This window comes from Capra hircus, chromosome 6, assembly GCF_001704415.2.
Source record: "Capra hircus breed San Clemente chromosome 6, ASM170441v1, whole genome shotgun sequence".
NCBI classification, from domain to species: domain Eukaryota; kingdom Metazoa; phylum Chordata; class Mammalia; order Artiodactyla; family Bovidae; genus Capra; species Capra hircus.
In genome coordinates this window covers 72,494,880-72,507,562 of record NC_030813.1, presented here as the reverse complement: position 1 = coordinate 72,507,562, position 12,683 = coordinate 72,494,880, and the positions used below count along the sequence as shown (strand labels likewise).

General features: G+C 40.6%; 2 protein-coding genes across 2 annotated transcripts in view; one reads left to right on the top strand and one right to left on the bottom strand.

Annotated features, from left to right (window-relative positions):
• THEGL (theg spermatid protein-like) overlaps positions 1 to 12,683 on the bottom strand; it is a 46,072-nt gene that overhangs the window by 17,309 nt on the left and 16,080 nt on the right. Inside the window, exons 4-5 of the mRNA XM_013964519.1 lie at positions 11,624 to 11,752; positions 10,311 to 10,448 (exon numbers count right to left, since the gene is read on the bottom strand). Coding sequence (XP_013819973.1) covers positions 10,311 to 10,448; positions 11,624 to 11,752 — 267 coding nt within the window. The remainder of the gene's footprint in view (positions 1 to 10,310; positions 10,449 to 11,623; positions 11,753 to 12,683) is intronic.
• On the top strand, positions 4,361 to 7,821 carry LOC108636278 (endogenous retrovirus group K member 18 Pol protein-like). Its single transcript, XM_018049946.1, is given in 2 exon segments — positions 4,361 to 5,222; positions 5,225 to 7,821. Coding segments are annotated over 2 exon segments (3,459 nt in total).

Here is a 12,683-nt window from a genome sequence, read left to right as displayed (position 1 = left end):
TTTTCCAGTTCAACCACTCCTTGAATGCAGGAATATTTTTTAAAATCCACATAGTAATGCTCAAAATTCTCCAAGCCAGGCTTCAGCAATATGTGAACCATGAACTTCCAGATGTTCAAGCTGGTTTTAGAAAAGGCAGAGGAACCAGAGATCAAATTGCCAACATCCACTGGATCATGGAAAAAGCAAGAGAGTTCCAGAAAAAAACATCTATTTCTGCTTTATTGACTATGCCAAAGCCTTTGACTGTGTGGATCACAATAAACTGGAAAATTCAAGAGATAGGAATACCAGACCACCTGACCTGCCTCTTGAGAAATCTATATGCAGGTCAGGAAGCAACAGTTAGAACTGGACATGGAACAACAGACTGGTTCCAAATAGGAAAAGGAGTACGTCAAGGCTGTATATTGTCACCCTGCTTATTTAACTTACATGCAGAGTACATGATGTGAAACGCTGGACTGGAAGAAACACCAGCTGGAATCAAGATTGCTGGGAGAAATGTCAATAACCTCAGATATGCAGATGACACCACCCTTATGGCAGAAAGTGAAGAGGAACTCAAAAGCCTCTTGATGAAAATAAAAGAGGAGAGTGAAAAAGTTGGCTGAAAGCTCAACATTCAGAAAATGAAGATCATGGCATCTGGTCCCATCACTTCATGGCAAATAGATGGGGAAACAGTGGAAACAGTGTCAGACTTTATTTTGGGGGGCTCCAAAATCACTGCAGATGGTGATTGCAGCCATGAAATTAAAAGACGCTTATTCCTTGGAAGGAAAGTTATGACCAACCTAGATAGCATATTGAAAAGCAGAAACATTACTTTGCCAACAAAGGTCTGTCTAGTCAAGGCTATGGCTTTTCCAGTGGTTATGTATGGATGTGAGAGTTGGACTGTGAAGAAAGCTGAGTGCCGAAGAATTGATGCTTTTGAACTGTGATGTTGGAGAAGACTCTTGAGAGTCCCTTGGACAGCAAGGAGATCCAACCAGTCCATTCTAAAGGAGATCAGCCCTGGGTGTTCTTTGGAAGGAATGATGCTAAAGCTGAAACTCCAGTACTTTGGCCACCTCATGCGAAGAGTTGACTCATTGGAAAAGACTCTGATGCTGGTAGGGATTGGGGGCAGGAGGAAAAGGGGATGACAGAGGATGAGATGGCTGGATGGCATCACCGACTTGATGGACATGAGTTTGAGTGAACTCCGGGAGTTGGTGATGGACAGGGAGGCCTGGCGTGCTGTGATTCATGGGGTCGCAAAGAGTCAGACATGACTGAGCGACTGAACTGAACTGAACTGAAAGTCATCATCCCTGTTTGTGCTTGAACATTTTCAGGGAAGGTGGAGATAGCAGTTGATTTCTCCAGATAAACACTTTCCCTACTGAATAGCTATCAGAAAGATTTCTGTACACTTAGGTGACGCTGGCTGCTCTATAAATTCCTTGTTCTACTTCAAGTTCTAGAATCAACATTAAGTAACTTTAATTTGATATTCCCTTCCCCTTTCAGACGCTGACCTTTTAAACACAGCTATCACCTTTTAAACACAGTTATCACTGTTTCTTTGGTGTATTCTCTAAGTTAATCATATTATTTATCCTAACTGTTATTCATATAACACTTTCTAGAAGACTCAACATCTTATTCATTCCCATCTGAATAGTCTCAGATTTATTATCAGTTTCTTAAGGTATAACATCCATGAGTGGACATACACACCCAATGTGCGCTGACTAAAGTAGTGCACAGTAGTAGTATCACACTCCTGTATGTGAACCTTGTACATATTCCACTAATACAACCTAACATTTTCCCCAATAACCTCATTGCAATCATAGTTCTCATGTGGAAGGTATCACCTAAGCTGTCTTTTAAAGTGAAAGTCGCTCAGTTGTGACTGACTTTTTGTGACCCCCATGGACTGTAGCCTGCCAGGGTCCTCTGTCTATGGGATTCTCCAGGCCACAATACCAGAGTGGATAGCTGTTCCCTTCTCCAGGGGATCTTCCCAACCCAGAGATCTTTTAAAGACAAGTTGCGGGGGACTGCCCGTGAAGGGTTAAGTCTTGGGAGCTGCTCGGCGTTATGCAGAGCCTTAGGCACGTCCCTAAGCTCCCTGTCCCGCCCCCCTGAAGAATTTACTACCCTTAAGGCTCCGGTCTTGCAACATTTCATAGAAGATAGATTAGCTTATTGATAGAAGATAGATTATCTATTTGTGATCTGCACACAATGGTAAGGGTCTTGTGATTGTATCTGGAGATTAATATACAATCCTGTGAATGTCAGAAGTCACGTACTTTATCCTATATATACTGCAGCACAATAAAGGAAGGCATCAGCCATTTTGGTCTGATCCTCTCAACCCCATCTTTTGTCTCTATCTCTTATTTTTCTTAGCGGGGACGCTCCGTTTTCTCCCTATGCAGGTGTGACTCTTGCTTGTGCTGGCCGCGGCAGGTGGCGCCCAACGTGGGGCTCGATTTCGACAGTTTTCCTCGCCACTACTCTTATTAGCTAAAAAGAGTGAGTATGTACGTATACAAGTGAATTTAAATTGAGGAGGAGTAGTAAGGTATATAGTTGAGAGTATAAATATGGGACAGACGCATAGTCGTCAATTGTTTGTACATATGTTATCTGTAATGTTGAAACATCGGGGAATTACTGTTTCCAAACCTAAATTAATCAATTTTCTTTCATTTATTGAGGAAGTTTGCCCTTGGTTCCCCAGAGAAGGCACAGTAAATTTAGAAACATGGAAAAAGGTAGGGGAACAAATTCGGGCTCATTATACTCTACATGGCCCTGAAAAGGTGCCTGTTGAAACTTTATCCTTTTGGACACTAATTCGTGATTGTCTGGACTTTGATAATGATGAATTAAAACGTTTAGAAAATTTATTGAAACAGGAAGAAAATCCTCTACATGTTCCTGATCCGGAACCCAGGTATGCTGTTCCCAAGGGAGTTGAAGGCGACCCTCCGTTTTCTAAATTATCGCGTCCTTCAGATAATGATGATTCACTTTCATCCACAGATGAGGCGGAATTAGACGAAGAAGCTGCTAAATACCATCAAGAAGATTGGGGTTTTTTAGCACAAGAAAAGGGGGCATCAACATCTAAAGATGATTTGATTGAATGTTTAAAAAACCTCACTGTTGCTTTACAGAGTTCAGGAATTAAGCTTCCCATTAGCAACTCTAAATCTCCTTCTGCTCCGCCTCTGCCCCCTGCCTATGCTCCTTCCATTATAGCAGGTCTCGATCCCCCTCCGGGGGCTCCTCCTCCTCCTCCTCCTCCATCTGAGATTGTGTCTCCGCTGCAAAAGGCATTGAAACAAGCACAACGACTTGGTGAGGTCGTCTCCGACTTTTCTTTTGCTTTTCCTGTCTTTGAAAATAACAACCAGCGTTTTTATGAAGCGCTGCCTTTTAAACAATTAAAAGAGTTAAAGATTGCTTGCTCACAATACGGTCCTACCGCTCCATTCACTATTGCTATGATAGAAAGTTTGGGTACTCAAAATCTACCCCCAAATGATTGGAAACAAATAGCTAGGGCCTGTCTTTCGGGGGGAGATTATTTACTATGGAAATCTGAATATGCTGAACAGTGTGCTCGTATAGCCGATGTCAATCAGCAACAAGGTATACAAACTTCCTACGAAATGTTGGCTGGTGAAGGTGCTTTCCAGGCTACTAATACTCAACTTAACTTTTTACCTGGTGCATATCCACAAATATCAAATGCGGCTCGACAGGCATGGAAAAAACTTCCTAACTCTAGTATTAAGACAGAAGATCTCTCAAAAGTCCGACAGGGACCTGATGAGCCTTATCAGGACTTCGTAGCACGGCTCTTAGATGCTATAGGTAAGATAATGTCAGATGAAAAGGCTGGGATGGTATTTGCAAAACAATTGGCTTTTGAAAACGCTAATTCTGCCTGTCAAGCTGCTTTATGACCTTATAGAAAAAAGGGAGATCTGTCTGATTTTATTCGCATTTGTGCTGATATTGGACCCTCCTACATGCAAGGTATTGCTATGGCAGCGGCATTACAAGGAAAAAGCATTAAAGAGGTACTTTTTCAGCAACAAGCCAAGAACAAGAAAGGATATCAAAAGTCAGGTAATTCGGGTTGCTTTGTTTGTGGTCAACCTGGCCATCGGGCTGCAGTGTGCCCTCAAAAACAACAAATCCCTGCTAATACTCCTAATTTATGCCCACGATGTAAAAAGGGGAAGCATTGGGCCCGAGACTGTCGTTCCAAAACGGATGTTCAAGGTAATTCTTTACCCCCGGTTTCGGGAAACTGGGTGAGGGGCCAGCCCCTGGCCCCAAAACAATGTTATGGGGCAACACTGCAGGTTCCAAAAGAACCATTGCAGACCTCTGTCGAGCCACAAGAGGCAGCGCAGGATTGGACCTCTGTGCCACCTCCTACACAGTATTAACACCCGAGATGGGGGTTCAAACCCTTGCCACAGGAGTGTTTGGGCCTTTACCTCCAGGAACTGCTGGATTGCTTTTAGGGCGCAGCAGTGCGTCTTTAAAAGGAATACTTATTCATCCTGGTGTGATTGACTCTGATTATACAGGAGAGATAAAAATATTAGCCTCCGCTCCTAACAAAATTATTGTGATTAATGCAGGACAACGTATAGCTCAACTTCTTTTAGTTCCATTAGTTATACAAGGAAAAACAATTAACCGAGATCGTCAAGAAAGAGGCTTCGGGTCCTCTGACGCCTATTGGGTGCAAAATGTTACCGAGGCACGACCAGAACTTGAGCTACGCATTGATGGTAAGCTTTTCCGCGGAGTGCTTGATACAGGGGCCGATATTAGCGTTATTTCTGAAAAATACTGGCCTACTACATGGCCTAAACAAATAGCTATTTCCACTCTTCAGGGTATTGGCCAAACTACCAATCCAGAACAAAGTTCGTCCCTTCTTACTTGGAGGGATAAAGATGGCCATACAGGCCAATTTGAGCCTTATATTCTGCCCCATCTTCCAGTTAATCTATGGGAGCGTGATATATTAAACAAAATGGGTGTTTATTTATATAGTCCTTCACCCACCGTAACAGAATTAATGTTGGATCAGGGCTTACTCCCAAACCAAGGTTTGGGTAAACAACATCAAGGCATCATTTTACCCCTTGATTTAAAATCTAATCAAAGTCGAAAGGGCTTGGGGTGTTTTCCCTAGGGACCTCTGATTCTCCTGTGACACATGCCGATCCTATTGATTGGAAATCTGAGGAACCGGTATGGGTCGATCAGTGGCCCCTAACACAAGAGAAACTTTCTGCCGCACAACAGCTGGTGCAGGAACAGCTGAGACTTGGGCATATTGAACCCTCTACCTCTGCGTGGAATTCCCCAATTTTTGTTATTAAAAAGAAGTCGGGAAAATGGAGATTGCTACAAGACCTTCGTAAGGTAAATGAAACAATGATGCATATGGGAGCCCTACAACCTGGGTTGCCCACTCCTTCCGCTATACCTGACAAATCCTATATCATTATTATAGATTTAAAAGATTGTTTTTACACTATTCCTCTTGCACCTCAAGATTGTAAAAGATTTGCCTTTAGTTTGCCCTCTGTTAATTTTAAAGAACCTATGCAACGCTATCAATGGAGAGTCCTTCCACAAGGAATGACTAATAGCCCTACGTTATGTCAAAAATTTGTTGCTACAGCATTAGCTCCCGTTCGTCAACGTTTTCCTCAGTTATATTTAGTTCATTATATGGATGATATATTACTAGCTCATGCTGACGAACATCTATTGTATCAAGCTTTTTCTATTCTAAAGAAACACTTGAGTCTTAATGGTCTTGTCATAGCTGATGAAAAAATTCAAACTCATTTTCCCTATAATTATTTGGGTTTCTCCTTATATCCTCGCGTTTATAATACCCAATTAGTAAAATTACAGACTGACCAGTTAAAAACTCTAAATGATTTTCAAAAACTTCTAGGAGACATTAATTGGATACGCCCTTATTTAAAACTACCCACTTATACCTTGCAGCCTTTATTTGATATCCTTAAAGGTGACTCTGACCCTGCGTCACCCCGAACACTTTCTTCAGAAGGACGATCAGCCTTACAATCAATAGAAGAAGCTATTAGACAACAACAGATTACTTATTGTGATTACCAACGGCCATGGGGTTTGTATATACTTCCTACCCCTCGAGCACCTACAGGAGTTCTTTATCAAGATAAACCTTTGCGATGGATATATCTATCTGCTACTCCAACTAAACATCTGCTCCCTTACTATGAGCTTGTTGCAAAAATTGTAGCAAAAGGACGTCATGAGGCCATCCAATATTTTGGTATAGAACCCCCTTTCATTTGTATTCCTTATGCTTTAGAACAACAAGATTGGCTTTTTCAATTTTCAGATAATTGGTCTATAGCTTTTGCAAACTACCCAGGACGGATTACTCATCATTATCCTTCTGATAAATTGTTACAATTTGCTAGCTTTCATGACTTTATTTTTCCAAAAATAGTTCGCCGACAACCCATTCCTAAAGCGACACTTATATTTACAGATGGATCTTCTAATGGTACTGCAGCTTTAATTATTAACCATCAAACTTATTATGCACATACCAGTTTCTCTTCTGCCCAGGTTGTGGAATTATTTGCAGTCCATCAAGCATTGCTAACTGTATCCACTTCCTTCAATTTATTTACAGACAGCTCTTATGTGGTCGGTGCCCTACAGATGATTGAAACTGTTCCAATTATCGGCACAACCTCTCCTGAAGTTCTTAACTTATTTAAATTAATTCAACAGGCCCTCCACCGTCGTCAATACCCGTGTTTCTTTGGGCATATTCGTGCGCATTCCACCCTTCCTGGTGCCTTAGTACAAGGCAATCACACTGCGGACGTTCTTACTAAACAAGTGTTTTTTCAATCAGCTATTGATGCAGCCCAAAAATCTCACAACTTACATCATCAAAATAGTCATTCTTTACGGTTACAATTTAAGATTTCCCGCGAAGCTGCACGACAAATCGTAAAATCTTGCTCTACCTGTCCTCAATTCTTTGTTCTCCCTCAATATGGTATTAACCCTCGAGGTTTACGCCCTAATCATCTCTGGCAAACAGATGTCACTCACATTCCTCAATTTGGACGTCTTAAATATGTTCATGTCTCCATCGACACCTTTTCTCATTTTCTCATGGCCTCCCTTCATACTGGAGAATCAACTCGTCATTGTATTCAACATTTGCTCTTTTGCTTCTCTATTTCAGGAATTCCACACACCCTTAAAACAGATAATGGACCCGGTTATACTAGCCGCTCTTTTCAACGTTTTTGTCTTTCCTTCCAAATCCATCATAAAACAGGAATTCCCTATAACCCACAGGGACAAGGTATTGTGGAACGAGCCCATCAGCGTCTCAAACATCAACTATTAAAACAAAAAAAGGGGAATGACTTGTATAGCCCCTCACCGCATAATGCCTTGAATCATGCTCTTTATGTTTTAAATTTTTTAACTCTAGACGCAGAAGGCAATTCAGCAGCCCAACGTTTTTGGGGAGAACAGTCCTCATGCAAAAAACCACTCGTACGATGGAAAGATCCACTTACCAATCTGTGGTATGGGCCAGACCCTGTATTAATATGGGGACGCGGGCATGTTTGTGTTTTTCCACAGGATGCCGAAGCGCCGCGCTGGATCCCGGAGAGGCTGGTACGCGCGGCGGAGGAACTCCCTGACACATCAAATGCACCACATGACACTGAGCGAGCCCACGAGTGAGCTGCCTACCCAAAGGCAGATTGAGGCGTTGATGCGATATGCTCAGAATGAGGCTCATGTACAACCTCCGGTGACGCCTACCAATATACTGATCATGTTATTATTATTATTACAGCGGATACAAAACGGGGCGGCTGCGGCTTTTTGGGCATACATTCCCGATCCACCTACGATTCAATCATTAGGATGGGATAAAGAAGTAGTACCTGTCTATGTCAATGATACAAGTCTTTTGGGAGGAAAATCAGATATTCATATTTCTCCCCAGCAAGCTAATATCTCTTTTTATGGTCTTACTACACAATATCCTATGTGCTTTTCTTATCAATCACAACATCCCCACTGTATACAGGTGTCAGCTGATATATCTTATCCTCAAGTGACTATTTCTGGCATTGATGAAAAAACCGGAAAAAGATCGTACCGTGACGGAACCGGACCTCTCGACATTCCGTTTTGCGACAAACATCTAAGCATCGGCATAGGAATAGACACTCCTTGGACTTTATGTCGAGCCCGGGTTGCGTCAGTGTACAACATCAACAACGCCGATGCCACCCTTTTATGGGATTGGGCACCTGGGGGAACACCTGATTTCCCTGAAAATCGAGGACAGCATCCACCCATTTTCTCTGTAAACACTGCTCAAGTATATCAAACAGAACTGTGGAAACTCTTGGCTGCTTTTGGTCATGGCAATAGTCTATATTTACAATCCAATATTAGTGGGAGTAAATATGGTAATGTAGGAGTTACAGGGTTTTTATATCCCAGAGCTTGTGTCCCTTATCCATTCATGCTGATACAAGGCCATGTGGAAATAACACTGTCATTGAATATTTATCATTTAAATTGTTCTAATTGCATACTTACCAATTGCATAAGAGGTGTTGCTAAAGGAGAACAAGTTATAATAGTAAAACAACCTGCTTTTGTAATGTTACCTGTTGAAATAACTGAAGCTTAGTATGACGAGACTGCTTTAGAATTGCTACAACGCATTAACACGGCTCTTAGCTGCCCTGAAAGAAGTGTGAGCCTGATTGTTCTGGATATAGTATCTTTAATCACCCTGATAGCAAATGCTGTCACCGCTTCTGTATCTTTAGCACAATCCATTCAAGCTGCTCATACTGTAGATTCCTTGTCATATAATGTTACTAAAGTAATGGGAACACAAGAAGATATAGATAGAAAAATAGAAGATAGACTATCAGCTTTATATGATGTGGTTAGAGTTCTAGGAGAACAAGTTCAGAGCATTAGTTTCCGCATGAAAATCCAATGTCATGCTAATTATAAGTGGATTTGTGTTACAAAAAAGGCTTATAATGCATCTGATTTTCCGTGGGATAAGGTGAAAAAACATCTACAAGGAATATGGTTTAATACTAATGTGTCTCTAGATCTATTGCAGTTGCATAATGAAATTCTTAATATTGAAAATTCTCCAAAAGCTACTTTGAACATAGCTGATACTGTTGATAATTTTTTACAAAATTTATTTTCTAACTTCCCTAGCCTTCATTCACGGTGGCGTAGCATAATTGCTGTGGGCGCGGTTCTGACTGTTGTGCTTATATTGATTTGTTTAGCTCCTTGCCTTATTCGTAGCATTGTTAAAGAATTTTTACATATGAGAGTTCTGATACATAAAAACATGTTGCAACACCGACATCTTATGGAGCTTTTAAAAAAATAAAGAGAGGGGAGCTGCGGGGGACTGCCCGTGAAGGGTTAAGTCTTGGGAGCTGCTCGGCGTTATGCAGAGCCTTAGGCACGTCCCTAAGCTCCCTGTCCCGCCCCCCTGAAGAATTTACTACCCTTAAGGCTCCGGTCTTGCAACATTTCATAGAAGATAGATTAGCTTATTGATAGAAGATAGATTATCTATTTGTGATCTGCACACAATGGTAAGGGTCTTGTGATTGTATCTGGAGATTAATATACAATCCTGTGAATGTCAGAAGTCACGTACTTTATCCTATATATACTGCAGCACAATAAAGGAAGGCATTAGCCATTTTGGTCTGATCCTCTCAACCCCATCTTTTGTCTCTATCTCTTATTTTTCTTAGCGGGGACGCTCCGTTTTCTCCCTATGCAGGTGTGACTCTTGCTTGTGCTGGCCGCGGCACAAGTAGAAATCCAGCATTTAAAGCAAAAGGAAGAGCATTTATAGTCACAGGGGCATAAGAGAATATGAATTGCAAAAACCTGTAATGTTTCATTTGAATATTTTTGAACTGGCTGACAATGGTGAGTATGGTGTGAATTTTAGCTTCACTACAATTTGAGTCAAATATAATTATTGATGATGATCTTTTGATTACCTAAAATTCCTGCAAACTTTTGATTTTTCACTCTGATCCTTTGAAAACCAAGTGGACTTCTATTTTGTGAAATTGCATATACTCAAATAAGAACAACAATATTGTGACAGTCACCAAATCAGATGAGAATTTATAGAGATTCTCAAGGTACTCTACCTGTCTGTTAGGTACCCTCTCTTGAATCTGTTGGGCTGTGCCAGCTTCTGGATCCTTTTGGAAGGGTGGCAAAACAGTGCAGGAGAGGGGATCTCCCAGATTACAGACTCTCTACCGCAGCTATAATAATATTGAACCCTGCAAGTTGTAGAAGAGAAAGTGAGCGAAACAGGCATGAATTTGAATGATCAAATCCAAGCAGTCTAATAGTGTAATAGGAGCCCACAAAGAAGTAATAAATTCTATACATTTTCCAACTGATTCTATGAAGACAGCATTACCATAAACAAAGACACTACAAAAAAAAAGACATTAGAAGAAAACTACAGATTAATATCTTACAAATATAGATGCAAAGATTCTAAGGTTTTATTGGAACACAGGCACAATTGTTTACATATGTCTATAGGTACTTTCTCAGAGTTGCAGCAGACAATTTATGGCCAACTTTACATCTGGCCCCTTCCAGAAAAAGTTTGCTGACTTTTAACTAAATTGTATATTGAAGGAGGTAGAGAAGTGGCTACCTCAGTTATCATATAAACCAAACTTCACATAATGGTTATCTTCCCTTTTTTCTTTACTTTAACTTCCCTCATGCCTGTACCCATCCTCCCCACACCTTATCATCTTTCCTCAAAGCGCCAACTAGGAAAGTCCAGTCATTCAACAAACATCCAATGAAAACAAATTTGCAAAGGGCATCAAAAGTCTTAACAACATTATTACTTTTAGATGCCCTAATTAACTCATTATAACCAAGCCCATAGGTGCTATACAAAATTCATAGTTTCATGAATAAAATAAGTGTTATATATTGTACTATATATAGTATATAGTATATAACACAATAGTGTTATATATTGTACTTGTGTGTGTGCTGTCGCTTCCGTCATGCCCAGCTCTTTGCGACTTTATGAACTGTAGCCCGTCAGGCTGCTCTGTCCAAGAGATTCTCCAGGCAAGAATACTGGAGTGGGTTGCCATGCCCTTCAGGAGATCTTCTCGATCCAGGGATCGAACCCTCATCTGTCTCCTGCACTGGCAGTTGGGTTCTTTACCACTAGCACCACCTGGGAAGCCCATCTATGGTACATATCCTTGCATAACACCCTCATTTTATTAAAAAAATCAAAATCATGATAAGCCAAGAAACTGTAAGATATAATACAAGTCTGTAGTAGCTAAATATTAGATGTTGCTCTGGAAAAGTTTTACTGTAGCATCAGATTGGAAATGGATATAGAATCCCTAATCTTTAGTAAATTTTGTGTTTCTGAAAACATACAACCTGGTAATACACAAATACTAACCTGTTAGGTACATATCTGTGGGAGACTTCCTTAGGCTGGGCAAGGCTCTCTAATCTTTGGGTCATTTGAGCCTTCATAGCACTCCGGGAAACAGGGCGAATAGGATCTTGATTTCCCCAAAACAGTTTTCTGTTAAAAAGCAGAAAAAAAAAATGGTAAGAAAATTCACTGATAATTGACATCTTAGAAATGGCTCTTGGTGGCTTCTCTATTGATTTTACTTCACTTCAAGAACTATCTCTATTATAAAATTTTACAATTTCCAGGCATCAGGAGCTGATAAACTACTTATGGAAGTTAAAACAAGAACAAGGCTGTTTTATCTACTGTCTTAAAAGGTGATGACCAAAAACGAATCTATTAGAGACAGTTCTGCTTCTGTCATCATGTAATGGATGCTGTAATTACAGTAAGATCATCATAAAATGGGCACACCACTTATCCACACTGTGACCTCACCTTGGTGAAGCACTGTGCCAGGTGGTCAGATCTAATTAACTCCCACAGACCCCACCTCCAGATACCATCCCACTGGGGCTCGGGATTTCAACATGTAAAATTTGAGGGGACACAAACATTCAGTCTATATCATCTGATAAAGTACTGGCATTCAAAAATACAAAGAACTCTTAAAAATTCAACCATAAAAAACAAACAACCCAATTAAAAAGTGGACAAAAGATGTGAATACATATTTTAAAGAAGATGATACACAGATGGCAAATAAGCATATGTAATATGCTCAACATCATGTCTTTAGGGAACTGCAAATTAAAATAATGGGGTACCTCTGCACATTTATTAAAAGGGCTAAAATACAAAGCACTGATAACACCAATGCTGGTGAAGATGTGAAGCAGCGGGAACTTTCATTCATTGGTGGTAGGAAGGGTACAGATACTTTGGAAGACAGTTTTGCAGTTTCTCACAAAGCCAAGATCATAGTCTTACCATATGATCCAGTCATCGTACTCCAAGGTCTTTACCCAAATGAGCTGAAAACCTTTATCTACACAAAAACCTGCATATGACTATTTACAGCAGGTTTACTCATAATTGC